The 27,769-nt window shown below is 37.7% G+C and overlaps 1 protein-coding gene across 1 annotated transcript in view; it reads right to left on the bottom strand.

Moving 5' to 3' along the window:
* Window positions 1–27,769, bottom strand: part of CUBN (cubilin) — a 271,439-nt gene that overhangs the window by 40,818 nt on the left and 202,852 nt on the right. The window contains exons 51-58 of the mRNA XM_028114080.2: window positions 26,361–26,510; window positions 24,453–24,574; window positions 23,686–23,911; window positions 21,795–21,982; window positions 16,616–16,772; window positions 14,322–14,471; window positions 4,447–4,647; window positions 1,879–2,008 (exon numbers count right to left, since the gene is read on the bottom strand). Of these exons, the coding sequence (XP_027969881.2) occupies window positions 1,879–2,008; window positions 4,447–4,647; window positions 14,322–14,471; window positions 16,616–16,772; window positions 21,795–21,982; window positions 23,686–23,911; window positions 24,453–24,574; window positions 26,361–26,510 (1,324 nt within the window). The remainder of the gene's footprint in view (window positions 1–1,878; window positions 2,009–4,446; window positions 4,648–14,321; window positions 14,472–16,615; window positions 16,773–21,794; window positions 21,983–23,685; window positions 23,912–24,452; window positions 24,575–26,360; window positions 26,511–27,769) is intronic.

The following is a 27,769-nucleotide window of genomic DNA, read 5'->3' as shown; positions in this document are numbered from 1 at the left end:
ATCTAATTTGAAAATTCCTTCTAAGAGCCTTGAGGAAAAAAAGGATCTGCAAAATTTTTATAAAGCTTTAATTAGTTCAATTTTTTCAAACTGATGGTTAAGAACAAGACGAAAAATTCTTTATTTTCTTCAACCACATGTAATATTTAATGCTCTTGTAAAAGAAGATGACAGGACAGTAGCTAGATAATTTCCAAAAATACTACATCCATTTTTTATTCTCCTTGGGTAACACATTTATTTTCTACAACATGAATCCATAAAGAAAGATAAAGATTTGCATTTCTAAGAGGACTCAAAGCTGTTTTGGCTTTTTATTTTTTATCATTTTTCTAGAGCACAGAAGATTATCTGGAAAAGCCCATTCATAGGAAAGCTTATGTTGCCAGTATACTTTGAGAACACTGGTAGAAGAATTCATGTTTTACTAATGTCTACAATTTCTGTAAAGCCTGGGATAATATCTGTTTTATAGAATGTAGGTTCTTAGAAAGAGTATAATAAATTTTCTAAACATGCTGATATGAACTTTGACTATGATGAGCCCAGGGTCCACGTAGGAAACAGAAATACACGTTATCAACACATACAGTATATATATCCCCTATAATCCTACACATGTAGAAGCAAATCCTGTGCCACCATGGCACGTGACAAGAATGACCCCTTATACTGCCATTCTAGGCAGGTGATCCCTTCATAGGCCTCCTGCTCTGGACCATCTGGCATTTTTTGTTTATTCTTTTATCCCTTGGACTTAAAGGACTTTTTGGCCCTTGGGGCACAGCTTCTTTACAAATAGTCCCAGGGGAGATCTGCAGATTTCTTCAAGGTCCAGCCTCTAGACCGCTTACTGTCTGGTACAGGAACCCAATCAGGCTGGATGAGACTTTAACAGTCCAAAGACCCATTTGACATATGAGGTTTCTAGAGACAAACAGTGGAGAGTATACAATTTTTACAGATGAAAGTGATCCCCATTTAGTGGGGAGGTAGGTAAGAAAGATTCTAGCCCATCTCGACCTTCTATAAAAAATTCTAGATTGCTGTGAGCTACATGAAATTTCGGAGTCTTCTGCCATATGCTGTATATCACTGAAACACAAGAGTTACAAATACATCATCTCAGATGAATGTGGTTTTGACCTTTATCACTGATAATGGAGGTTATATTCCCTTAATCAATACTGTGGGGAGTAGGTAGGATTAGGGGAGAGTTTTACTGATGATGTAAGCAATATCGTCTAGCACTAGTTTAGAGGGGTTCTGATATATGAACAAATACATTCCTTAAGTAGTCAGGAAACACTTGCCCTTCAAGAGATAGCATAGGGAAATATTAAGGACATGGCTTTGGGATAAAATACGATGTGAATTCAGATTCTGACTTTTCATTTAATAGCATATCACATTGAGAAAGTAATTTGACCCATCTGAGCTTCAATTTTCTCATCAGTAAAACGGGTTTAATAATATATGCCTCATACAACTGTTTAAAGAATGAAAGAGAATTATGGAAAGTACCAATTAAACTTCCTTGTACATAATAAGTGCCCAAAAAATCAAATACTTTCTCTTGCTGTTCCCAAGACAGGCTTATAATTTTACAACCCATTATACGAAGCTCCTTTGAAACTGTTGGAAAATTAAAACTCTCATTTTCACCAATAGAATGCCTGTTTTTCCCCTTAATCCCTATTGGCCTGTATGGAGGGCAGGACACCTGGATTTATACTACCAAACAAGAACTTCCCTCTCCCTTCCTCGAGGTTCTCTTATATACCTCCTGCAAGAATCAGTGTTCTTTATTGTAAAGGAATATCTTTTCTGTAAGTGGAGCTGAATCGACCGTAAAGAAGGTACATTTGTTTTACATACTTGAGCTGAAGCACTCTGTCATCTCTACCAATGATGGTGTACGAACAGTGTATGTTGTTAGGGTAGTCCGAATATGAATAGGCGGGGCTCTTGATGACCCCAGTGGAGAAGTTGAATACTCCACCACAGGCTGCAACAGAAGACAGAAAACAATTATTACTCCAAGTGTAAAAAAATAATTTTGAGATATTCATTACTATTGTACCTTTTTCCCTAAGAGAGATACCAACCATTTGTCTTAAAGAACTTAAATCTCCCTTCATCATTGTTTACAAATAATATTGATTTTTCCACTAAGGTCGGGAGGAAGAGACAGTAAGAGAGTAGAAGCAGCAGAGAATATTTTAAGGAACATCTTGCAATGGAATAAGTCTGGGTCAAATTAATGACCAGAATGAAAACAATGAGAGAGAACATTTCATGTGTGGGGGTGTAACTGTCCATTCCCTATATTTAACTGACAGGTTGAGAGAGATGACAGAGATAACTGGAAGCTGAGAAAGGCACACAGAATCCAAGGCAAGTTGTGAGCATCTGGGCCCAGGAAGGACTGTGATCTGGAAATCTTTAATATAGATTAAATATCTTAAATATAGAATTTCCTCTGTCAAGACAGAGTATTATAATGTGAAGTGTTGGAAATAGTTTTTGGAACTTTCAAGTTTAATTCCCTTTGTGGGCTCAAATGCATAGCTTTGGGGTCCTTTGTATTTCCGTTTAGTTGTGAGCCTGGTAAGGACTCTATTTGCCCAAATTTGTATTACTGGTCCTCAGCAAGCCCAAGGAAGCTAGTCCCACCCCCCGCCCTGACTCCAGCAATCAACGGCCCAGAGCCATTAGTTGTTTCTATTAGTCAATAAAACCACAGCCATAAAATGACAATAAGACCCCATTATAAAAAATGTAAAATTAGGATTATCTTTGCTTGGCTTTACATATAAGGAGGATGAGACTATGCCACACAATGATGGAAAGCACCCCACTCATTGCGGTGAGAAAAGCTTCTATTTATTTTATGATTCTAAAATTATAATGTTAGTATATTTTGATGATATTTCTATGGTTTATACACTGTCAGTGGACATATTCCATTTACATCTCTTAAAAATGATAAACAAATCGTGGCTACCATTTAAGGTTGTTTGTCGTTTGTTTATATTCCCTCAGGTAAGCCCACATTTCGAGGAAGGCTCTTCTCTATACACCCATAAGTATTCATGTGCTCAGACCCCTGGGGACAACTGTAGAGAATTAAAAGTTAGATTTGTGTAGCCATTATTCTATTTCAGCTTACACACAATTATGTGGTCTCTGAAAGCTTATCATTGCCCAAGTAACTTCCAAATTTGTATATTGTCAGGATTTGAAATCTTAATGTCAACACTCTTTAAATGGCATTCTCATTGTAGATATGGTAAACCTTACATACAGTATTTTGGGAAAATGAGAGATTAAAGAGTAGAAGATCATAAAGCAGCATGCAAGTCTCCAAAACACCAGTGGTACCAAAAGAATAAAACAAACCAACGCTCTTCTTTATTTAACAAGACAACCAGGGGAAGGAACATTCACTGTGCCCAAATCTCTTCTGTTTGTGCCCACAGACCTATGGAGCCACACACAATCACACTTTCTAAATGGGGTCAGGACTCAGGTAACAGCTAACGTGAATGAAGTGTAAAGGCCTTTTTCATGAATAAATAGTTTCAAGTCTTCTTTGTGGATGGGAACAGTAATTTATTTGAAAGAAAATGATTTAACTTTAGTAAGTGACTTTGGTCAAGTAAAGACAAAACAAAACAAAGCTTTTGTCAGATGTGTGTGCCCATTTCACTGAAACTGGGATGATGTGGTAAAAATGGTCAGTAAGCTAACCACGCTTATTGCAGGAGAGGAAAAGATTACTGAAAATAGGGAAATATAATCTATGATTTTCAAATACACAATTAAATGGTCTACAGAGAATGAAAAGATCCTAGTAACTACAAAGGCTTTTGCTCAATCCAAGACTTGTCCTCTCATTTTGCCTTTGAAATAGAAAAGTAGTAAATTATAACATAGCTGAATACATTAATCTTTTCTTTTCCTTTAGACCTTGTGCTTTGTGTATATTATCAAAAAGTCCTTTCCTACCAGAAGATTATAAAGATATTATTTTCCATTTTTTTCTAATTTATAAGATACTGCTTTTCACATTAGCAAAGTGACTTGGAGAAATGAGACAGGCATCTGGATAGTCCAGGCCAAAAAGATACCTTTACATAACGTACTACCAACTAAAGACAGTAGGAACATTCATTCTAACCTAAATTATCAACATAAATCTCAATCTTCCATTTGATTTTCAAGGAGTAGTTCTAGCTAAAGTTCATGAAGAAGATCCTCCCCATTTTTTTTTTTTTAAAGAAAATGCCTGAGTATTTTGGGACCATGCATCTATTTGATCATTTTTCCCCTTAAAGTGCCCAAGTCTTAAAGCTGGTGATGTACGAATCACAATTAAAACTCCTTATGGGAATTACTCAAGATAAGAAGTAAATTCCAGACTCTATCATTGTGGTTACTCACGGGTGATCTTATAGTTAAACTTGAATCCGAGGTCTGTGGTGTGAGCATTAGAGTAGAAGTTGAGCAGCACGGGACCTAGGATGGTGACAGGAGACAGGATCTCATCGCCACATATGGTGGCAAAAGGCATGGAAGAGAAGTTGGTACCCCTGATAAGGTGAACACCATCATTGGCACAGCTTCCAGTTATGGCTGAGCGAGCTGAATGGAGCATGGAAAGACCAGCATTATAATCAAGAGCAACACAAGTGATCAGTGCTATACATATTCAGACAAAAAAAATGTAATGAAGATTCATGCAATTTACATAGAAATTAAAATGAGAGTCAAGAGCTCTTTTGCTAAGTTGCTATTTAACTTGGTGTCCTGATGAAACAGTGTTTACCCTAGTCATAAATCAAGCGTGGGTCTGAGAAAACAGGTAGAACTTCACAATAGATAAATCCTGCTTTCAAATAATCCAGAATTTTCTTCCTTTATAAGATGGCTCCTTTAATTCAGTGATATATAAATGTCCTGCCAGGGAATTTGGTGCTATGTGAAGACAAGATTTTGTTGTAACATTGGAATGTACTGGTGGCATGGAGTGGGGATGGGGGCAGAGGCCGCTAAATACGCTCCTCTGCTCAGGGCAACCCCACACCTCCCTGTCCTCCCACCACCACAAAAATCACCCAGCCCAAAATGTCAACAGCACTGCTTTGGCAAAACCCTGCCTTAACTTAACACTTATATACAGATAAGGGACTCCTACCATGGAGAGAGAATTAGAAATTCCTCAATGTTTACTGAACAATATTTTTAAATGTTCACACAAACAACATTAGCTTGAGTTTAGTGACCGTTCAATATTCATCATTGTTTTGTCTTCTGATTATATATGTACAGAAATATATACTCCAACCCCTTCCAAAGAGAAATACAAAACACAATAAACAAAAAATTAAAAAGACTTAGCACTGCACCTTATGCAGCCGTTTTTACAGGTTAATTATACTGTGAAAACATTAATTGGGGTCATACTATGCATCATCTTTTGTAACTTAATTTTTTATTAACATAAAATAACATAACCATGTATTTTATGCGATTATTCTTTTAAAACATTAAATTAAATGCACACATAAAATTCTAATGTATAGATGCACCATATTAAGTTCAATTAATCCCCTATTGCTTGCTAATTCTATCTTTTCCATCTTATTTTGATTAAAACTACTGTTGAAACATTCTTGTATATAGATATTTGCTGAAGTTTCTCATTTCATTAGGATACATTTTTATTTTTTTTATTTTTTATTTTTTTAAAGATTTTATTTATTTATTTGACAGAGAGAGACACAGTGAGAGAGGGAACACAAGCAGGGGGAGTGGGAGAGGGAGAAGCAGGCTTCCCGCGGAGCAGAGAGCCCGATGCGGGGCTCGATCCCAGGACCCTGGGATCATGACCTGAGCCGAAGGCAGACACTTAACGACTGAGCCACCCAGGCGCCCCTAGGATACATTTTTAGAAGCTGAGTTACTGGTACTAAGGTAAGATTCTTTTTCAGGTTTATCAAATGGCCTTTGGAAAGGTGTTTTTCAATTCACCAAGTGCCAGGACACTTGGGGTATCTGACATTTTCTCCAATTCTACATTTTCAGCCCCCTGGGGACAAATCTTGCCTCATTAACAATCACGCCCCATTTAGTTCTCTCTCTTTACTGCTCTCCCAGCCCTCGGCAACCACTAACCTACTTTCAATCTTTATGGATTTGTCCATTCTGGGCATCTCATATAAACAGAATCATATAATATGCAGTCTTTTGTGACTGGCTGCTTTTACTTAACATGATGTTTTTGAGGTTCATCCATGTTGTAGCATGCATCAGTACTTCATTCCTTCCAAGGCTGAATGGTATTCCATTGTGTGGATAGACCACAGTTTGTTTATCCATTCAGCAATTAATGGACATTTGGTTCATTTCTACCTTTTGGCTATTACAAATAATGTTGCAATGCTCATGTACAAGGTTTTGTGTGGATATATGCCTTCGGTTCTCTTGGGTACCTAAGCAGGAGTGGAATTGATGATTCATATGGCAACTCTATGTTTAACATTTTGAGGACATATCTGACTATTTTCCAAAGAGACTGTACCATTTTACCGCCTCACCAGCACCACAGGAGGGTTCCAATTTCCCACATCATCACCAACACTTGTTATTATCTGTCTTTATTTAGCTATCTTAGTGGGTATGAAGTGATAGCTCATTATGGTCTTAATTTGCATTTCCCTATGACTAATGATATTAAGCATCTTTTCATGTGCTTATTGGCCATTTGCATATCCTCTCTGAAGAAATGTCTATTCAGACATTTTAACATTAGGTTATACATCTTTGTGTATGTGTAAAATGGCTTTTGCCATTTTAACATTAGGTTATACATCTTTTATTGTTGAGTTGTAAGAGTTCTTTTATATTCTGGACAGTCGCATGGGCATAAATTTCTATTTCTCTTGGGTAAATACCTGAGAGTAGAATTGCTGGGCCAGAAATTATAATTCTATGGACGGCCATAATCATAGTCATTGTTGTTATTCTTTATAGAACCCCACTATCCTAAGCACTGTTGATAGACTTATTGATTACTTCAAGATAGGATGTAGGACCCAATCTAAGCCAATCAGATGTGTTCAAACTGTAACTAAGAGGGAGTCAATACAAGAAGCCAGAGATGTTCAACTTGGAAAACATGAGCAGCTGTCCCCTGACATGTGAAGGAAGCCAGGCTGTAGAAAGTTGTCATGCAGAAAGCAACAAAAAGAGAAGGGGGAAGGAAAGACAGCATTCTAAAGGATTCTTGTTCCTGCTTCCACTTGTTCTGGAAGCCCATGACCCCTTCTTGTTTTTAAACCTTCCATTAATGAGATAAGATAACCCAGTATTCTTTTTATAAACTCTATTTTGTATCAAAGCTAACCTGAAGATAATCTATCACTTTTAACTGAAAGAATCTTGATGAAAACATTTTATTTTCTTACATATCTGTACCTTAAAAATTCCCTTCTCTTTTTTGGATATATTATCTTAGAGAAAATCTTAGGAAGGCATTTGGCTCCTTAGCTAAGCTTTTTTTTTTTTTTAAGGTTTTATTTATTTTTTGACAGAGAGAGAGACAGCGAGAGAGGGAACACAAGCAGGGGGAGCAGCAGAGGGAGAGGGAGAAGCAGGCTTCCCGCTGAGCAGGGAGCCCGATGCGGGACTCGATCCCAGGACCCCGGGATCAAGACCTGAGCCGAAGGCAGATGCTCAACCGATTGAGCCACCCAGGCGCCCCCTTAGCTAAGTTTCTATCCAACATAAATCTTAAGTATCAATTCAAGATATACTCATGAAATTCACCTCAAAGAATTTCTTCATTTTAAAAATCCTGGAATAGAAATGCTTCTAATTGGGCATGAATCTCCAAGTTACAAATGTGAAACACTTACCTTCAATGACCATACCATATAAACAGAAGCAATAGTTGTTGGCAAAATAGGACAGAAAAGAAATACATTAAACTCAGATTCATGGTTTGGATTCTGTCAAATTATGTACCTTAATTATAATCTCTGAACTTGTCCTCTAGACAACAAAAGTTTTACTGGAATTTTAAAAAATTCAGGGTAAGTGAGTCTGAGAATCAAAAAATATTATGCATTAGCCATAAAAATATCTTTAGCTAGTAACAATAATATAAAATTGTAACAGCAAAATCACAGAATAAAAGGAAATATTGCTGATGCTAGATAAAAAGCTTGGTTCCACTTTGATCAAATGGTTTGCTATGCAGATATCCATTAAGTATTAGAGAGTTAGTTTTTAAGTTGTTGACATAATGACGTAGACTATCACAGTGGTGGTTTTCTTAGGAAATTATGGAAAGGTTGTGAACCATAAGGTAAAGTGTGTCATATACTTGATCATGTTTCCAAAATATTAATTAAAGGAACTAGTCCAGTTCTAGAAAGATCATGAGATAGCAGTGGTATATCTATATCAACACAACCAAAACTCATTAAGTGTTCACAAAAGATCCGTATTCAACAATAAGGAAGTTGGGCGGGGAGAGGCAGAGGAAGTTGAGAGGGGATTTTATCTCTCTCTCTCTCTTTTTTTTTTGTTGTATATAGCAAGAGAGTATCAAATCACTACACCAATCAAAATGATCTGCTCATTCACAAAGCCTGACTCAATAAATTGTGAATGTTATGATATTTGGCAAGTTGCTTGATGGATTAAGACATTCCTATACCCTTTCCAACAGTCATTTCTTTAAGGTGGGATGTCCTTCCAGATTTTGTCCATAAAAAGTCAAGTATTACATAATATCAGAATTTGTAAAATTACCTGAAGTCTAAGACCATAAAATTATCTGAAGTCTAAGAATCAAAGTTTAGCATAAACAAGGTAATATGCAATATAACTATGTCAGCAGGCATAAAGTAATTCACACATATATATCTTTTTCTCAAGCTCTGTTTATCACATCACAAAGAGATCAGCGTGATTCTTCAATGACAAGATACTTGGTGACAAAGACCAGAGTCATCAGAAAATAATGATATTAAACACTTTTCCATAATCGTAGGGGGAACCAATTGAATACATGATCAAAATATACACAAAACTCTCAAGTAGAATATAATTAAATGCAACTAGCATGATTGCCTTCTAGGGAGAAAAAAGAACTTAGTCAAGATTTGAAAAAGTTCTTCAAGGATGGAGATAAATATTAAAGTTGAGTTTATGGCAGAGAGGTAATAGCTATTAGACATATGAGAACCTGTCAGGAAGAGAAGCAACCTGAGACTGAATGATACATTCTCCTTGGACTAGAGCCCATGTCATGAGAAAAGGAACTCCAGTCATTCTTAATTCTATCTTCAGTAAGTAATTTGATGTATATTTACCACTGAAATCTCTGAGGTATGAAGCTACCCTCCGGATTTGTTTTTATGATTATTTTCCATCCTTCTAAAAAACTTTAAGAGATGTTTATTGTTTGAAATGGGTAAGGCTCTATCTAGTGTACTGAAATATAATTTTTATCATATTCCTCTAGTCTTTATTACAGAGCAATGTTCAATTCTGAATTCCATCACGATTCTAAGAACTTAGAACTGAAAGGAAACCAAGAATGAGTAACTCAGCAAATAATATAAACTTGTCAAATTTAGGTTCAGAGTACAATTTTTCTCTAGAGCCATAGATAGAGAGGCAGAGATATCAAAGAGGACTAAGAGATAGGGGGAAATCATTTGGGTTGGAACATTTTAATAGTGTAGATAAGATAAAGTCTTTTCAGTAAAGCAGCGAAGGGCTCTAGGGAGAGGTACAGGAATTAGGGGGCAGCAATGCCTAATTAACAGTAGCTTGGAGACTGGATTGCTCAATGGAGGAATGACTGACTGGGATGGGGAAGACTGTGCCAGTGTAGAACTAAGCTCCAGAGGCTGTGCAGACCAAAGTCTCATAACACAGGCAAGCGAGGAATCCACATAACTAAACTGTCTCCTCTAGTGCTTGACCAATTTGAATAAATAAATCATCAATAGGAACTATTTCAAAAGCAGCACTGCCCGATGCTTTCTAAAATAATAAATTGTGAAATGTGCCTACATTCTTATTTCTTTACAAACAGTTAAGTAAAGCAAAGAGAAGAAATGGTAAGTAGCTAGGTAATGCCATTAAAAAAAAAAAAAAACAGATTTCATGGTAGGGGGAATGTAAACTAAGACAACTGACAAAACCTCATTCTTGGTGGGGAAAAGAGCAAAAGGAAAATTCTAAAGCTGAATTTTCTTTTCTTTTCCAGCTATAATAGCTTTATAGTAGGTATAACCTCTAAACCAGGACTTCTGAGTAAATTTTTTAAAAGTCAGGCGAATATTACCAAGGACTTCCCCTCTGGCTGCTCTGTTAATCTAGCCCTATTTTTCTTGGGAGCTTCTGAGGCCATCTCTAGAGGACAGTGAGCAAAAGCATTTGTCCGTTTCTGTCCACTGTCTGTGCCAAGGTGCTACTCTACTACTCAATTCTTATCAAGAGATACTCTGGATCTGAGAGAAACTGAGTTTAGAATTTGCCTAGATGTAGGATTTTTTAGTTAAGAATTTCTAAACTTTTCACTGTCACCAAGATGAATCAATGGTATAACTGAATTTTAATGACAGAAGAATCGAGATAGAGAAGGCAATCACTTGCCATAGGGTACCTCATCTGCTAAGTGGTTTATCTATAAAGTAAACAATAAAAATAAATGGCCTATAATCTTCCCAGCAACTTCAAGGCATCTACTTGGGCACATGAATAATGAAAACACAAAAATACACTTTTCAACTATTCAATATTTGGGAAAATTAAATAAGTATTTATTTAATAACCTCTGATTCCAAAATAAGTACAAACATTGACAGTTTCTCTCTTATGCTTTGTAGTTAGCTTCTGTCTGTTTCTGGTGTTTCATTTTTGACCAAAAGAAACATTTTAAATTTGTTAATTCTCTATTCTATTTTAGAAATCGTGAAGCCACTTTTAAGAATACCAAGAGCCATTTCAATCTGGACATGACATCCAGAATAAAAATTTTAAAAGTTGCCTTGTAAATGCTCAAATGGAAATTTCTTCCATGACTTTTGATTGATTTCACTGGAATTTTTATACTTCATTAGTGAATATGTAGAAAAGATGAGAAGTCCATAGTTCGTTCATACAATGACTAGCATTGGAATAATAATGATGAGAAACTCAGGCCAACAAAAAATATCATAACATACTTTCAGAGCAACTTACTTTAGTGGAATGTAGGTCACTGAACCTCAGTAATCTTCCCACGGTGAAAACACCAGCCTGTAGTCGAATAATCAGTATGGTGGCCTGACTAGTAAAACCTTTCCTAACCAGTTGTTAGTGTTTGGGAGACACAATGTATGAACAAGTCTATGTTCCCATTGTATTCTGTAGTGGGGGATAGCCCATCTTTTTATTGCCAGATCTACCTTTCGTGCTAATGGCCCACGAAAAGAACAGATCTAGAACTCATCTCTGCCAAGGTCGACGCTGGCTCTGTTGGCATGCTCGGCTCAGAAATGCCATGTGGAGAGAGTCTTTTAGAAATAGTTCGTATGGCCTAGGGAAGCTAGAAAGGCCAAGGCTCCTGCAAAAAAACCGAGTTTTTCTTGGGAGCAATTTTCAGTCTTATTACAATATCCTGAACATGAATTCCTCAGGCTCACATTAGAAGGGGCAGAAGGTTATTTTTACTGCAGCAAATAAATCCCTAGTTTGTTAATGGTATTTAATGAACATCAGCATTGGTCTGATTAGTGATAAGAATCTAATTATAAGATAAATCTGATTACTGTTGTCCTTTTCGAGAATCGTCGTAATCCAATTAATCTAGAGCCAGAAATTACTCACTTAAACATGCTGAGTACCTATAACACTGGAAATGTCACAAGACATTATCAGAAGGCTATCATCTTATAAAAAAAATATCAACTCTTCAATTGAGTGAGGGTTAGCCAATAACTTAATCTGGAAAAACCAAGCACCTGTTCACAGGCAACATAAGTAAGGGTGTGTCTGGAGATCCTGACTGGTGGCAGCAAAAATAGCAAAACAGTGGGCACTCTGATGAATGACAGTTCACAGAATAGGCTTCTACAAGCATGATCTGACTTTTATGACTACTGTAACTACTATTTCGTATTTTAAAAAATTAAAGTGATTGTGAAAGATTAATTTGCACAAAGTCACATGACTAGTACATGGCTGACCTGGTGTCAAAACCCATCCTAAAATGCTGTGCTCTCCCCCACCACTCGCCACACCCAGTGTTCCAGAGTATGCCTGCCCCTTAATCCCACCTGGTCAACTGAACTCAGGAGCTACTGTTTGGGGTCAGTATAGGTTCCTTTGTAATAATACATACACCACTGATATTGGCAATGTTTTTTGTAGCTATGTTATATAGTCTATTTACCAACGTCTCCTTTTTTAGTCTAAATGATATTGACATATGACATTCTTGTGTTTATGCAATTTAATGAGAACAAATGCACAATCCAAGCCACATGCTTTCTTCCTGTTATTAAAATAACTTTCCCTGATTAAAAAGATAATAGAAGAGGTATAAAAATACATATCCCTTATAAATCTATGTACAGTGGTAACAATTCTTAAAGTACTGCTTAATAGTCTTATGCATATGTTATTCTTAAATACAACATTGGGTCATTTTAGATAAACTGTTTTACCTTCCCCTAAAACTTTATATATTGTGAATGCATTTTTATATTACTGGGATTTTGTGCTAGCAAAAGCTGAAAAGATATATTTTACTTAATGTTCCATTTTTACAGTGACATACATCAATTCATACTTGGCATTCTAGCAAACACATGTGCCAAAATTTACAACTTGTAGAAATATAGGAAAAGGAGGTCATAGAAAAAGGAAGACGTGAGAGAGGCTTTGTATAATTTATCAATGTATGAGTACTGACATGTCATTCTTATTTTCATGAAACATAAATTTCCTGAATGCTGAATATTGTAGGACATTTTCCTAACTAACTTTTCACTGGCAAGGGAAACCAACCCAAACAGAAAGAAATTTTGATTATGCAGAGGTAGCTTGACAAGTTTACAGACTAAGTGTAATTTAGAAATGGAAAGTTAATTTGTAAAAAATATTAATATGACTGAATGGTTAAAAATACCCATCTTCTTGAAGAGATCATTTTTCTAAATTGTGTCCCAGCAACTACAAAACAAAAGTTGTGTCTATTGTGCCCAGAGCCAGCCCAAATAAACAGGCCTACTGTCCCCTTTGCCAACAGCCTATTTCCTGGAGCTGTGGAGTGAACCCAAAGGAGTACTTGTGGTTAGGGAGTTCACAATCCCTATGGGATTGTTGAAGATCAAAGACAGAAAGGAGATGAAAGGGGTCCCATGATAGTATTGAATCAAACAGAGTGCAAACATTTATTAATTATAATCATTTATTCACTCTTCCAACATTTATTGAGCACCTACTTTGACTCAGTAAGATAGTTTCTCTTGCTAGTTAGTGTTTGGTGTGTACATGCATGTGGGTGTGTGTGTATGCACAAAGCACAAATGAATACATTAAAAACAATTATTAACATGTAATACCTTCCAGACTTTTTTTCTTTAAGCAGTTTACATGATGCTTGTGTCTTAAAGCTCTGACGTTACTTTCTCATTTCTGGATGGAATATGTAGAATGGTACATGTGTTTTTATTTGGATGATATTGACATGTTTTTAATTGGATGAAATTTTAATCAAATGTACATCAAAAATATTGTGACATTTTAAATACATCCTTCAAATGGTGATTTTTACACTACCTCTGCCTCATTTATCACTCATTCATTCATTAAGAATCAATTGTAGGAGCGCCTGGGTGGCACAGTCCATTGAGCATCCGACTCTTGATTTCAGCTCGGGTCATGATCTCAGGGTCGTGAGACCGAGCCCCACGTCAGGATGTGTGCCCAGTGTGGGGTCTTTGAGATTCTCTCTCCTCTCCTCCCTCCTGCTCACGCTCTCTCTCTAATTCAAATAAACAAATTTGTTTGAGAGAGAGAATTAGAGAGAGAGAGAGAGCACATGAAAGGGAAGAGGGTCAGAGGGAGAAGCAGACTCCCCGCCGAGCAGGGAGCCCGATGTGGGACTCGATCCCGGGACTCCAGGATCATGACCTGAGCCAAAGGCAGTCGCTTAACCAACTGAGCCACCCAGGCACCCACAGATAAATAAATCTTAAAACAAAACAAAACAAAAGAATCAATTGTAATTTACATAAGAATAAACTTACCTTCCAAATGGAAAGATACAAAAGTCAGGAAGACCAGGGACAAAGGATCAGCCTTTATGATGTAGGTGCAATTCATGTTGTTGTCATATTGCTTTGGGTAGTTTGGAGAAAGGATGTAACCCGAACGGTTCGTGAAATTACCTCCACATCCTATGTGGGAAGAAAAAGGCATTATCAGAACAATTGTTCTCAAGTGTAATTATCTTCTTATCAATCAGTGAGGGAAAGACTCAAATCCTCTAGAGACATATTCCCTGAGCTACTCCAAATGGAAGAAACAATAACTAAGGGGATGGAGCTCTAATTTTAAAATAAATATACATGCAAAATGAGGACATTCTATATGTTTTAGAATATGCTGCAGAGTTTTGGGCTAAGTAGTAGAAATTTTACCACAAATTCATTGCCACTCACTTAATTTGAAGATAATATGGAAAGGAAAACTGAGCAAAGACTGAATATGGTTCATGTAGATAAAGAGAGAAAACAGATGAAGTGATTTGTTTCTGACGAGTACCACTTAATGGGTTTTTGTTTTTGTTTTTAAGTAGGCTCCATGCCCAATGTGGGGCCTGAAATCGGACCCCAAGATCAAGAGCTGCATGCTGTACTGACTGAGCCAGGCCGGCGCCTGCCACTTAATGGCTTTAAACTATGTATTTTCATTAGTATTGTAATCTGGCCATAAAAACAATATCTGCTTTAAAAAGTGTTGAATTTACTAATGCTAACTCTTATCAAATTCTCACAGGAATGATTCCCTGGTGTCAGAAATAGAGAATCATCCTCTTACTGATGTGGAGAACAAAGGCAAAAGAAATGTACTAAAAAATGAAACTTCCTTCCAACTTGCAGCCCACTGACAAGTGCTTGAGACAGAATGACCTTCCTCCAGGAACTCAGCTGCCTCAATGTTAATACTTTGCTAGAGGCAAAAGACAACCTTAGTTTGACATTAGCTGGCCCTCCGGGATCCTGTTAAGTCTTCTTTAATACATGAAAATCCATTTGGAAACATCCTTTATCTCTCCCCATCCCCAAAGATATATATTAGCAATCATCCTCCAAGCATATGGCCCACTGATATACATATCTGAAGGGTCTCATGACTAAGGTTTTACTAGACAGTAGTAAATGACCCCTTAAGATCCTGGAAACCTTGCTTCCAAATTCCTTAAAGACTTCTGCTCTCCTTAACCCCCTCCCAACTTGCAATTACATAACTGGTCACTCCTCACAACCTCAGTGCGTCTCTTTCTGCGCACAGGTCCTGTCTCCTTGCCTTAATAAAACCACCTTTTTTTCACTGAAGATATCTCAAGAATTCTTTCTTGACCATTAGCTCCCAAACGCCAACATTTCACATCATTACCACTAAAATGACATTTGTTTTCATATAACCACTAACTAGTTAATCCACATCGCTCCCTGACCTATCACAGAGGAAAATATCAGTATCCTCCTAAACTGGTATCAGAACACGCAGTTATGAACACATACACATGCACAGGAACCCAGCAAGGGAGGACCTGGCATTAGGCCTGGGCTGGCCTTTCCTTCCTCCCTTTCCACCACCCTGTCCTTCATTCCATCCTGAAATACCAATTCACTGCATCACTCTCTCTAATTCCTTTCATTAGACTTTTTCCTAAACAGCAGTTTGCAAATGAGTGGCTACTCGACTGAACGCAGCCAATAGGCACCCATCTTTGCTTCTAAGACTTGAAACCTGCTACATTTCCCACGAATCTAGTCTGTGAGCAGTAACTGGAGAAGGAAGAGAAAATCCTGGAGAAAGTGGCTCCTAAAGTCTACTAACTTTGCGAATCGTCTGGGTGGAAGGCTCCACCCGGGGAAACTGGGAGTTCAGGTGGGTCGAGTGAGACCTGACAAGCAATCGGTGGGTTCTGAAAACCCCGGTGATTTCAATGCGGGAAGTCAAGGTGTTGCTCACCAGGCACGCTGATCATCTACTAATTAGCAGCCTCTTGGGCTTCTGCCTAATTACTGTCCACTCCGGGTTTTAGGCTTAGTTTTAGATGTCAACCAGCGGCACTCAGGCCCTCTCCGTCATCTCTCAATTGCCCTACCATTGAATTCGGTTCCACTCTCACTGCTTTTTGAAGGAAGGGTGTACTCTCGGGATCAGGTGACCGGCCCCCCCTCTCCCCCCACCCCGGGGACCCCCGGTTCCAGTCAACCTTGGTGAAGCCCCCCCCCGCTCTGCTGCAAGCCTGCCTGTGGGAGCCCCACACTCTCAAGGACATCCCGGTCTGTTTTGGGGGGCTACTTACGGCTCACAAAGGATGCAGAGAAGCCCTGAGCTGGGGTTTCCTGAGACTGGAACACAGCTGTGAACGCATTTCTCGGTGTGAGGATGGAAGCCGGAGCCACGTTCCCACAGCTTGTGGCTAACAGGGCTTTGTCGACTTCCTCAGTCCCTGCCCACACCTAGCAGAGCCATAAACATGACTTAATGCTTGAGGTTTCCCCCTGTCCACAGCTTAATGTGCTTAGGCTGGAACATAACAGAACTCGGGTGTATATAGACCTAAACACAATAGTAAATAAAACGCATGCAAATCGGTAATATTTTCTTTTGAGACTAGTGTGTTTAAACTGCTTTTTAACAGCATCTCCCATTCTTGACCCTTCCAAGGAGACTGTGTTCATTTTTGTGTAACTAGGCAGTGATTTCGAAGAGAAATCAACTACCACTCATTTTCCTCTTACCTTCTCCTACTTGGCCGGATCTAACTAAGATTACTAGGCGTCAAGGGAGGCAGAAAGCAGTGATGTGAGGCTCACCCTTTGTCCCCCGGGTGGGTGGCACATTGTGGGTTGTAAGTGGACAACATTTACCAAGAAGAAGCCCGTGGAAATCAACTTACTTGTAGAGCATGAGGAAAATGGACATGAATTCCAAGTAGATATGTAATTAGCATGAATTGGAATAAATCACACAAGACCTCCTGGCAGTGTTCATTTTGAAGAAAGGATGAGATTTGGCCACGATGTGCTATTTACTAAAAACTGGGTTGGCAACTCCCAAATTAGACTTAGGCTGTCATTTAATTGGTCCGGCCGCTTTAAAAGAAGTAATTCATAAACCCATTTGAAAAGTAGTTGCTGAGGAATAAACCGTGAGCGTTAGAATTCCACAGCAAGCCAATCCTAACCAGCCTAACCAGAGAGAAAAATATTACTCGCAGAATCACAAATTTAAATGCAAAGTTCCAACTATGAAAGGAGCCGTATTGGAGCTATTGAGAGTACACAACAGGGGGCTTGACCTGGTCTGGGGAGGGCGTGCCTGCCTGAGGAGGCCCCTGTGGCAGGAAGGGGCGCAGCTACTGCAAAAGGATGGAGTGGAACTGAGTTAAAGTTGCCAGTTGCGAAGGAGGTTGCAGAGTCCCTGTGAGCCTCGGAGCATGTTGGAGATCTGACCACTGTCCTAAAATGGCGAGGGGCCACTGGAAAACTTAGGGCTCTAGGACACTTGGTTTTTGGAAATCATTACAACGTGGAAAATAGAAGGAAGAGAGGATGCCGGGAGATCAGCCAGGAGAATTTTGCAGTCATTCAGGCACGAGATCACGGCATCTAAAATGTGGAGTCACTCAAGGAAAATATTGAGAGTATGTAACACATACACATTACTGGGGAAAAGAGACCATTCAACAGGTTTAATCAGGGAAGACCCACCTAGCTGAGTGAGTCTCAACCAGGAGCAATTGTGCCTTCCCCAGGGGACATTTGGCAATGTCTGAGGCATTTTTGATGGCAGTATTTGGTGTGGGGGGTGGCGTGTAGTGGGTAGCGGCCAAGGAAACTCTGAACATCCTATAATGCACAGGACAAGCTCCATCCCCACCCCTGAGAATTATCTAGCCCAAGAAGATTAAATGGGTTTGGCCTAGTCTTACTTGACTATTCAACATTTCTTCACATCAAATTCTATTAAATTACTCATTTGAACATATCACCTTCAAGAATATTCCTCAAAGAAAGCAATAAAATAGCAAGCCACTAAAAACATTTCTGTGGGCAGATCAGTCCATCGGAAAAGGTGTGAGATAGCACTGATTCATAGTGCTGATTTACTATTTCTCAGTTCTTTAAAGCCGTATCATTTCCAATGATTTTCAAACACTGAGTATCCAGCTCTTAGTTATATTACTGAAGTCGAATGATGTTTGTCATTTATTAGATACAGGAGGGGTCTGTCATGGGAGCTACAAGGAACAAAGGCACAGATATCCTGCCAAATACCTAAATTCAAAAAAGTGTCAGGAAAGAAACACACACTTCCAAATTTCTATAAAATCCCCATTAAGTCCCCCACCACCACCACCTTAACTATCCAGGAAAATAGTTTACAGAAATTTTCTATTCAGATTTTTAAAAATTATACATATGCCTTACTGAGAGATAGATATCTATTTTTACATTACCAAAAAGGCAAAGTGACAGCTAAAACTTTTCATAAAGAATCTCAAGTGCTTTAATTAAGAACTTGAACGATCAAGAATGATCAAGTGCTTATACTTTCCTGAAGTCTTTAATTATGGATCTGACATCCTGCCTTTTGGCCCAGGAACCTAAGTGTTGTAATGATAATAATGGTAAAGAGTTAGTCAATATTCACTGCTGCCTTGTCAGCCAAGAGCTCGTTTCATTGCCTATATAACCCAGGACTCATCAAAACCATATTGGACCTATAGAATGTCATGAAGTTGTCATTAAGTCAAAAGCTTTCTGACTTTTCTTAAGGTTTTGCATAATTTAGCCTGGCTGCACATGGTATTTTATTATTAAATTTTTTAAAAAAATTATTGCTTATTAAGATACCTACAGATTCACATGCAGTTGTAAGGTATCATCTAGAGAAATCCCTTGTACACATTTCCCAGTGTCCCCCAAAATTGACATCTTGCAAAATTATAGTATAATAACATAACCAGAATGTTGGCATTGATGTAGTCCACCGATCTTAATCACTTTCTCAGTTTTACTTGTACTTGCACATGTGTGTGTGTGTATTTAGTTATGTACCACCATGTTCAAGATGATGAAGAGTCCCAACACCATAAGGGTCCCTAGAGTTGCCCCTTTATAATCATACACAACTCACTCCCACACCCCCATCTTCCTAACCTATGGCTGTCCTCCATTTCTAACTATTGTGATTTCAAACATGTTACGTAAATGGAACAAGAGACTATGTAACCTTTGGGTATTGGCTGTTTTCATTTGGCGTGATTCCCTGGTGATTTATCCAAATGGTTGGTCTGTCAATGGTTGGTTTGTTTTTACTGAGGACTTACATTCCCTGGTAGCTATGTGCTAGTTAGTTTAACCATTCACCTGTTGAAGGACATGTACACTGAATTCAATTTTGGGCTATTAACAAATAAAGTTGCTATCAATATTTGTAGATGGGTTTTTACGTCAACATAATTTTCATTGCTCTGGGATAAATGTCCAAGAGGGCAATTGCTGGATCTTATGGCAAGTGCATATTTAGTTTTGGAAGAAACTGCCGAACCATTTTCAGAGTGGCTGTTTACATTCCCATTAGCAACGAGTAAGTGATACAGCTTCTCTACAACCTTGCCAGGATTTGGTCTTGTCACTATTCTTTATTTTAGGAATTCTGAGAGGTGTGTAGTGATCTCTAATTGTGGTTTTAAGTCTCAGTTTTCCTAATGGCTAGTATGTTGAACATCTTTCCATTGTCTATTTACCATCCATATATCCTCTTTGGTGAAACATCTGTTCAAATCTTTTCCCCATATTCTAGTTGGATTCTTTGTATTTTCACTGTTGGGTTTGACTGTTCTGTATATATTCTAGATCGTGGTCTATTGTCAGATAGGTGGTTTGTTCATCTTTTCTCCTAGTCTGTGGCTCGCCTTTCCATCCTCTTCACACAGGCTTTCACGGAGCAAAAGATTTTTAATTTTGATGAAGTAAGGTTTGTCAATTCTTCTTTTTCTACATCATTCTTAGATGTTTAGTCTAAGAAATGTTCACCTATCTCTAGGTTTTGACAGCTTTAGGCTGTTTTTTTCCCCCTAAAAGCATATAGCTACATATCTTACATTTTAGGGTGTGGTCTATTTTGAGTTAATTTTTGTATAAGGTGTGAGGTTAAGGGCTGCTTGCTGGAGCTGGTCCCTCTTATTGGTTCTGCCCTCTTCAGGGTCTCCTGGCAGGATCAGGAGGCTCAGGCCTGGCAGGGGAAGAGGGATTCCCAGGCCATTTAGTTTGGGCAGGGCTCCAAATGGATCCCACCTGCCAGTGGTGTTGGCTTTGCCAGATGTCAGAGGGATTTCCACTTGATCAAGAGGAGAAATGGGCCTAAATAACTTCTCAGATTCCATTTGTACAACTGATGAACTTGCAAGGCTTTGTATATATCTATACATTTGAAGTTTACTCAGTCCATGAGAAAGTTCATTTGCTTTATGAGAAAAGCAATTAAGAAAAGTTGTATTAGATGTGTTCTGTTATACACATATTTTATAAAAGTATGGGATTTTTATTTAACCAGTAAGCATAGATCAGTTAGATATAAAACATAATTTGAAAGATGATATAAAATAATAACATCAACAGTAAAATGCCACTACTATTCATTAGGTGGTTTCACATTCCAAATACTGAGCACTATTTGCGTTATTATATCATATTACCTCTAATGGCTAAAACAGTCCTACCAAAGGACAAATTGTTCTCTTTATTTTATGGTTGAGAAATTAAATCCAAATATTCAATTAGCTCACAGAGGAATATGCAGGTGGTAAATGCAAGAGATATGAATGGAGTCCAGGCAATGTGAACTTAAGGCCAATGTCTTTTCCACTAAAAGGCGGAAAGATAGAGATAGGAAAGAGATAGGAAAGATTAGAGATAAAGGAGAAAAAGAGCCTTACTGACTGCCCCACTGCCATAATTTTACATGAGTAAAACGTTCTTTTCAGCTTGCAGGCTCTGGAGGCCCACTGTGGAGGCTGGCACTAACCACATCTCTAGCCTTCTGTAATTTTCATAGCATACTTTAAATGTTGCCTGAAATGGGGCCTTACATTCATTTTGTCCTTGAAGATCTACTAGAAAAGAAAAAAGAAAGGAAGGAAGGAAGGAAGGAAACAACAAAAAAAATCTGGCCTTCTCTCTTCAGTTTCCACAGAAAGAACCCTAAGTGTGCATGACAATTTAATAAGGCCAGAAAACAATCTCCTTAATTAAGTTACTTTGCCTACACACTAACAAATGAAAATGGGCAATATGTGTGTTGTGGTTCACATTTTAACTCCTAATAATTGAGATTTCTCACATTTTTTATTCAAGAAATCCAAGCAAGAAAAATGCCCTTTTCTTACTTTGAGGGCAATGAGTCATTTCTGGTCTAAGTGTTTATGCTCACGAAACCAGCTCAGCTCCAATTAAATAAACAAGCGCACTCACCTTCACAAAGCTGGTCTGACACTGTCCATCACTGCTGGGGATTAGGAAGTTGTTGTCAAAGATGATCTCCAACTGTTTGCTTTCGTGAGTAATGACCGTCCAGGAACATCTGCTGTTCTCAGGAAAATTCTGAGGCCAGTGAGGGGATCTGATTGTACCATTATCTGAATGAAGTATTCCCCCACAACCTGAGAAATTGTCATGGAAAAGTCATTAATCTGACAGGAAAATAACCACTTTCATAGCCCAAGACTTTCAAAGGAGACACATTTCTAAATGTGAGATTTCAGGTTCTCTTTCCTTACATATGAGTCACTGGCCTTTGGGGCAGGTATGCGACAAGAACTCTCAATAAGCGTAAGGTGAACTGAATCCAGAGGAAGCTTCAGCTGTTACTGTTTTGTTACATTTATATTGAACTCACCTGAGGCCACTAATCTTTGCCATAAAGAGGATAGACTTCTATTCTGTTTTCAAACAATGGCAATATTTTTTACTCCCCTTGAAGCTATATAGTATTTGTGAACCAGCAATCCCAAATTCTGTATTTTATTTTACCGTGAACACATGAGAATACAAGTCTACACTCACTGGTAATTTTACTCTACCATACAGGACTAGAGAAAATGATTTTGAGGAGAAGAAAATTCTTCCATTAAGCAATCTGGTTCGTTCATATTGAAACGCTGATGAATGAAAATAAATGACATAAATTTAAAGAAAGAAAATATCAAATTATTTTATACTATTAAAATATATACTTAAGAGATGACAAAAGGAAAAATATGAACTCAAAACAAAATGAAGTTAAATTAAAGAGCTTTCCTGTACCTTTTGCTTTTAAACCCCTGGAAAACCAATGGTGCGCCTAAAATTCCCCTGTGACTTCAATAGCAACCAGTGGTTTAATGAGAGAAAGTTTGATTTGTTCCACAAAAACCTTCGTAATAACTCGGACTCTCCTAGAAAGAATTGCCCTGTGTGATACTGCAAATCCTGACTGAAGTATCCAATGCAAATTCTTTTTTTTTAAGATTTTATTCATTTATTTGAGAGAGAGCACGCGTGCGCTCATGCACGAGGAGGGGGAGGGGCAAAGGGAGAGGGGGAAGCGGGCTCCCCACTGAGCAGGGAGCATGATGGGGGGGGGGGGCGGCCTGATCCCAGGATACTGGGATCATGACCTGAGCCTGAAGGCAGACACTTTGACTGGGCCACCCAGGCACCCCTCTAATGCAAATTCTTATGTTTTCTGGGAATTTCCGTGAAGTTCATATTTTAGAGGTACAAAAGCTACCCTTCTGAAATCAAATCTATTATACTTTGCCACACACAGAGCATTCATTCTAAATCACAAATCTTGTCGCTTTGCTGCTCAAAACTCTTCAATGGCTCCCCACTGCTCGAGGGATAGTATTGAAGACAAGGCTCTTCATGATGTGGACCACTTAACTTCCTATTCTCAGCTTACCACTCAGCATTCTGCCTCCAAGCTCTGAATATTCTGAACTACTTGTGATTCTGACACATATTTTCTATTATTTTTGATTCTCTGGTTATGCCATACTCTTTTGCCTATGTAGGCAACATGGTGAGGTGTGAAGATCAGAGTTTCTGGGCCCCACTATTTTTATTCAAATCCTGACTCTATCAATTATTAGCTCCATGACCGGGAAAACTATCAACCGATTTGTCCCCAGTTTCCACCCACAGAAAATGGAGAATTTTATGGATATTGCGTCTTCCTTATGAAGTTGCTACATGAGATGACATGTGTAAACAGTCCCAGTTCAGTCTGACAGAGAGCAGATATAAAATGCATACTTATTAAATTATCTAATAAATTTTAAAAACACATCAATTTAAAAAGTGCAGAGAATGTTTCTTTTACCCAATGTCTGTGTGTTCCATGTGGCATAAAATCCACCATTTTGCACCGAATGGTCTGAGTTAAAAATCACCACCAGCTGGTTGGAACCAGACTGGATTGTCCTGGGGTTTGAACTTCCACAGTATTGTCCTATTATGGGTGACCCAGGAGAACCACCATTCCTGACAGTGACAGAGTCCCAAACACAGGTTGCATGGACTTCAACATCAAAGTCACTAAATGTAAGCTGCAGGAGAAAAAAGAAATAATGAGGTGCTCTGAGTTGTAAGTGAGATTAGCTACCCAAAGTTAGATAAGGTCCTCACAAACCCTTTTATTTTGTTTTAATTTATATAATTTTATATTTATGTCTCTTATTTAACGCTACCCTCCCCTCCTCTCTTTTTCCTTATTGGAGGTTCTACTGGAAATTTCTCCTGGAACTGGAGTCACTAGGGGGACCTCTTCAGTCCAGTGGGCTGGGATGGTAACTCATATCAAGAACGTGATTACACTTCTCTCCTGGATGGGAATATCTTTTGTATATACATCTATCTATCTATCTATCTATCTATCTATCTATCTATCTATCTAGATCTTCTCCTATGCTTTCAAAAGAGATTTCTTCGGTCACTGGATACTTGCAGATGTCTGTACTCCAATGAGATTTTGGGGAGAAAATTAACTGATTGCAGAATCAAAGCCTATTCTAATTGCTTGCTTATTAAAAGAACTCTGTTTCCATACAGGACATGGTATTTTTGTTCTAGAACAAAATCAGAACTCACAGTGATGGTATGGCCTTGTGGGGCTTCCAACAACCAGGAACAATGGGTCAGGCTGTCATAAGAAGCTGGATAGTTGGGGCTTGAGATCACTCCACTCTCACCCAGCTGTATTCCACCACAGTCTGAAATTAGATTTGTAACCTTCTAAATAAGATATAAGAAAACAAACAAACAAACAGACAAAAAACCCCTGCAAAGCCAAAGGAAGTAGGTCTTACAGCCATCATACTTTATGAATTTAAAAAAGCAATCAGTGAATAAATAGATGAAAGTGGATAAAGGCAAAGTAAAACTGTGTAGAAGATTAGAAATAAACAGAATCTTATATAGTGTGAATTAAAAAGAATCACACAGGGAAGATAGGATCATGTTTAGGACAAAGGAGAAGGAAGATAATCTGTACCACAAATGGAGAATAATTAGATGTGCATATAACTGACACTCTGACTAGGTACAAAGTAAATAACACTGCCTTTCTTGAAAAAAAAAAAAAAAAAACAGGCCAGTAAAAATAAATACAAACTTGAAGAATATGATCTATACCATAACCAAAGAATTTGTCATTTGATGAGAAGGACTTATGTCTGTAGTCAGCTATCAAAGTACACTTTAGCATAGCAAGTTGAAGAACAGATATATCTTTAAAGCATAAGATTGTCTGATTTTCCACATGAATAATACTGCTTCCTGAAACCTGGCTCTCTTCTTTCAATCCAATAAAGAAAAATCAACTGGCGAGATGGTTGATCAGTCTTACTCCCTCTCCCAATCAACCATTTGATTATAACACAAAGAAATGTCAGATAAAACTATAACCAAAACATATATTGATTCTTAGCCAAACTTCATAGAAAAAAAAGAGGCTTTCCAAAATCTAAAAAAAATAATTATGTTCTGAGGGGTAATCTCAAACTGAGAATATGTCAGTCTGAAAGGATCTAGAACCAAGATGTGGGCCCCAGAGGTCAGGATCTGAGGTCTTGATGACCATGCAGGAGAACATATGGCCTTGGATCGGCACAAAAGGAAGGGATGGAGTTGAGACTTTTACATAATGTTGAGAGTCTAAAAGAACTGTCATATTAGTGAAAGGGACTAGAAAAATTCTGATGGTCCAGAGAAGCAGCAAAGAGCAGTGCTGTCTGTCTTGGACTGCATTTTCAGAAAAAAACTGAATGTCACAGATACAAATCCAAAATGAAACATTAGCAAATAATACCTAGTAATATTTTCAACACACACCATAACCAAGTAGGGTTTATTCCGGAAATTAAAAGATGGCTTAACAGAGAAGTCTTTCAATATATAATTTATCTTATATTAAAGGAGGAAAACAGAATCATCTCAACTGATGGACAGAAATCATTTGATATAATCTTACATCCATTCAGAATACAAAAAATTGTACACTAACAATTGAAGGGATTTCTTTAATCTGATAAGAAGTATTTATTGAAAACCCTAAGAGAAATCAATATATTTGACAATGAAGGGTCACAGGCATTCACATGAAGGTCATCTCTTCCATTTAACATGACGGTGGCCTAGCCAGTGAAACAAGACAAGAAAAAGAAATGAAGTTTTGAGGCTGAAAGAAAAAAAATATTATCATTTGCAGAAGATAGGATTGTTTATGCAGAAAAACCAAAGATAATCTACAGACAAAATACCAAAACTAATAATAGTATAGCAAAATCTCTGGGCTAGAGGTCAATGTATAAAAATTTAAAAATTCCTGGATATCGGCAACAACCAATTAGAAGATGTAATTTAAACACCTCCTTGACATTAGCAACAAATTTAATAGCTACCTAGAAGTGAACCTCACAAAATACATGTGAGATCTTTATGGAAAAAATTATCATCTATGATATTTCCAGAGTTTGAGCGTTTAGTCACAAATCTTACCTGTAAAAGAATACTTTGCATGGAATCCAACATGTTCTACACGTTCATTGGTGACAAAGTGTATCCATACTTGAGGATAAGGTGTAACCAGTGGCACTGTAGGTTTTGAAGGTCCACAAAGTCTCCACATCAGAGGCCCATCAGCATTACCTGAACAAAATAACAGGCCAAATGCCATTATTTATATAGCTTTTGAGAAATATATTCAATGAATTCAGTAGGAACAAATAATAAAGAACATTTCAAGGTATTTATGGACACACATTGAAATTCTGATTTAGTAGGAGATGTTTCACAAAGTTCCTTTCTATCTTTGTCAACTGCAAAAGAAAGAGTTCCTCTAACAGGGTAAAAAACAAACAAACAAAAAATCCCCATGCTTTTTTAGTATAGGCGTCTTTCTCTATTGTGGGTGCCATTTTGTTCCAAGTTTTGTTTTCATAATTATTTTAGCATACTAAACAGAGATAAAATTAATTTTAAAAAACATTTGGATGTGCCTTTTTTTAGGGAGTAAAAACTATAATGCCAACAGTGACAATATATATCATCAAGATAAAAATGATAATTATCTAAAATTTTAATGATTTCTTCACTGCATTTAATTAAAATGAATAGGATATTCAGTACTTAGGCTAAGAATTATCAGATTTGGAGTTGAGTATTTTTATGAAGATGACTTCACAGTAATTTGATTAACCTTTATAGAACACCTACGAGAGCTCACAATTAATCTGCTCTTTATTTATTCTGTCAGACTAACATCGTTGATTTTATAAGTCAACAAAATATAGTACTTTAACTCTCTCTGAAATGGGGGAATAGGGAGAAGATTGCATTTAACTGACTGAAATTTGATATGCAGCTGCTCGGCTTAATTCAATAAGCCAATGTTTGGGGTTTTTTTTTTTATTGAAATTTAAGTTAATTAACAAATAGTATAGTACTGGTTTCAGGAGTAGCATTTAGAGATTCAGCAGTTGCATATAATACCCAGTGCTCTTTACATCAAGTGCCCTCCTTAATGCCCATCACCCATTTAGCCCATCCCTCAACCCACCTCCCCTCCAGCAGACTTCAGTTTACTCTCTATAGTTAAGAGTCTCTTATGCTTTGCCTCCCTCTCTGTTTTTATCTTATACTCTTTTTCCTTCCCTTCCCCTATGTTCATCTGTTTTGTTTCTTAAATTCCATATATGAGTGAAATCATGACATTTGCTTTTCTCTGGCTGACTTATATCCCTTAGCATAATACACTCTAGTTTCATCTACATTTTGCAAATGGCAAGATTTCATTCTTTTTGGTGGCCAAGTAATATTCCGTTGTATATATACCCTACATCTTCTTTTTTTTTTTTTTAAGATTTTATTTATTTGAGAGAGAGAATGAGATAGAGAGAGAGAGCATG

The sequence above is a fragment of the Eumetopias jubatus genome, unplaced genomic scaffold, assembly GCF_037043125.1.
Source record: "Eumetopias jubatus isolate StellerSeaLion01/CBP00866 unplaced genomic scaffold, mEumJub1_p1.0 scaffold_8, whole genome shotgun sequence".
Classification (NCBI taxonomy): domain Eukaryota; kingdom Metazoa; phylum Chordata; class Mammalia; order Carnivora; family Otariidae; genus Eumetopias; species Eumetopias jubatus.
Note: the sequence above shows the minus strand (reverse complement) of the source record. Positions and strands in the feature narration are given on the sequence as shown.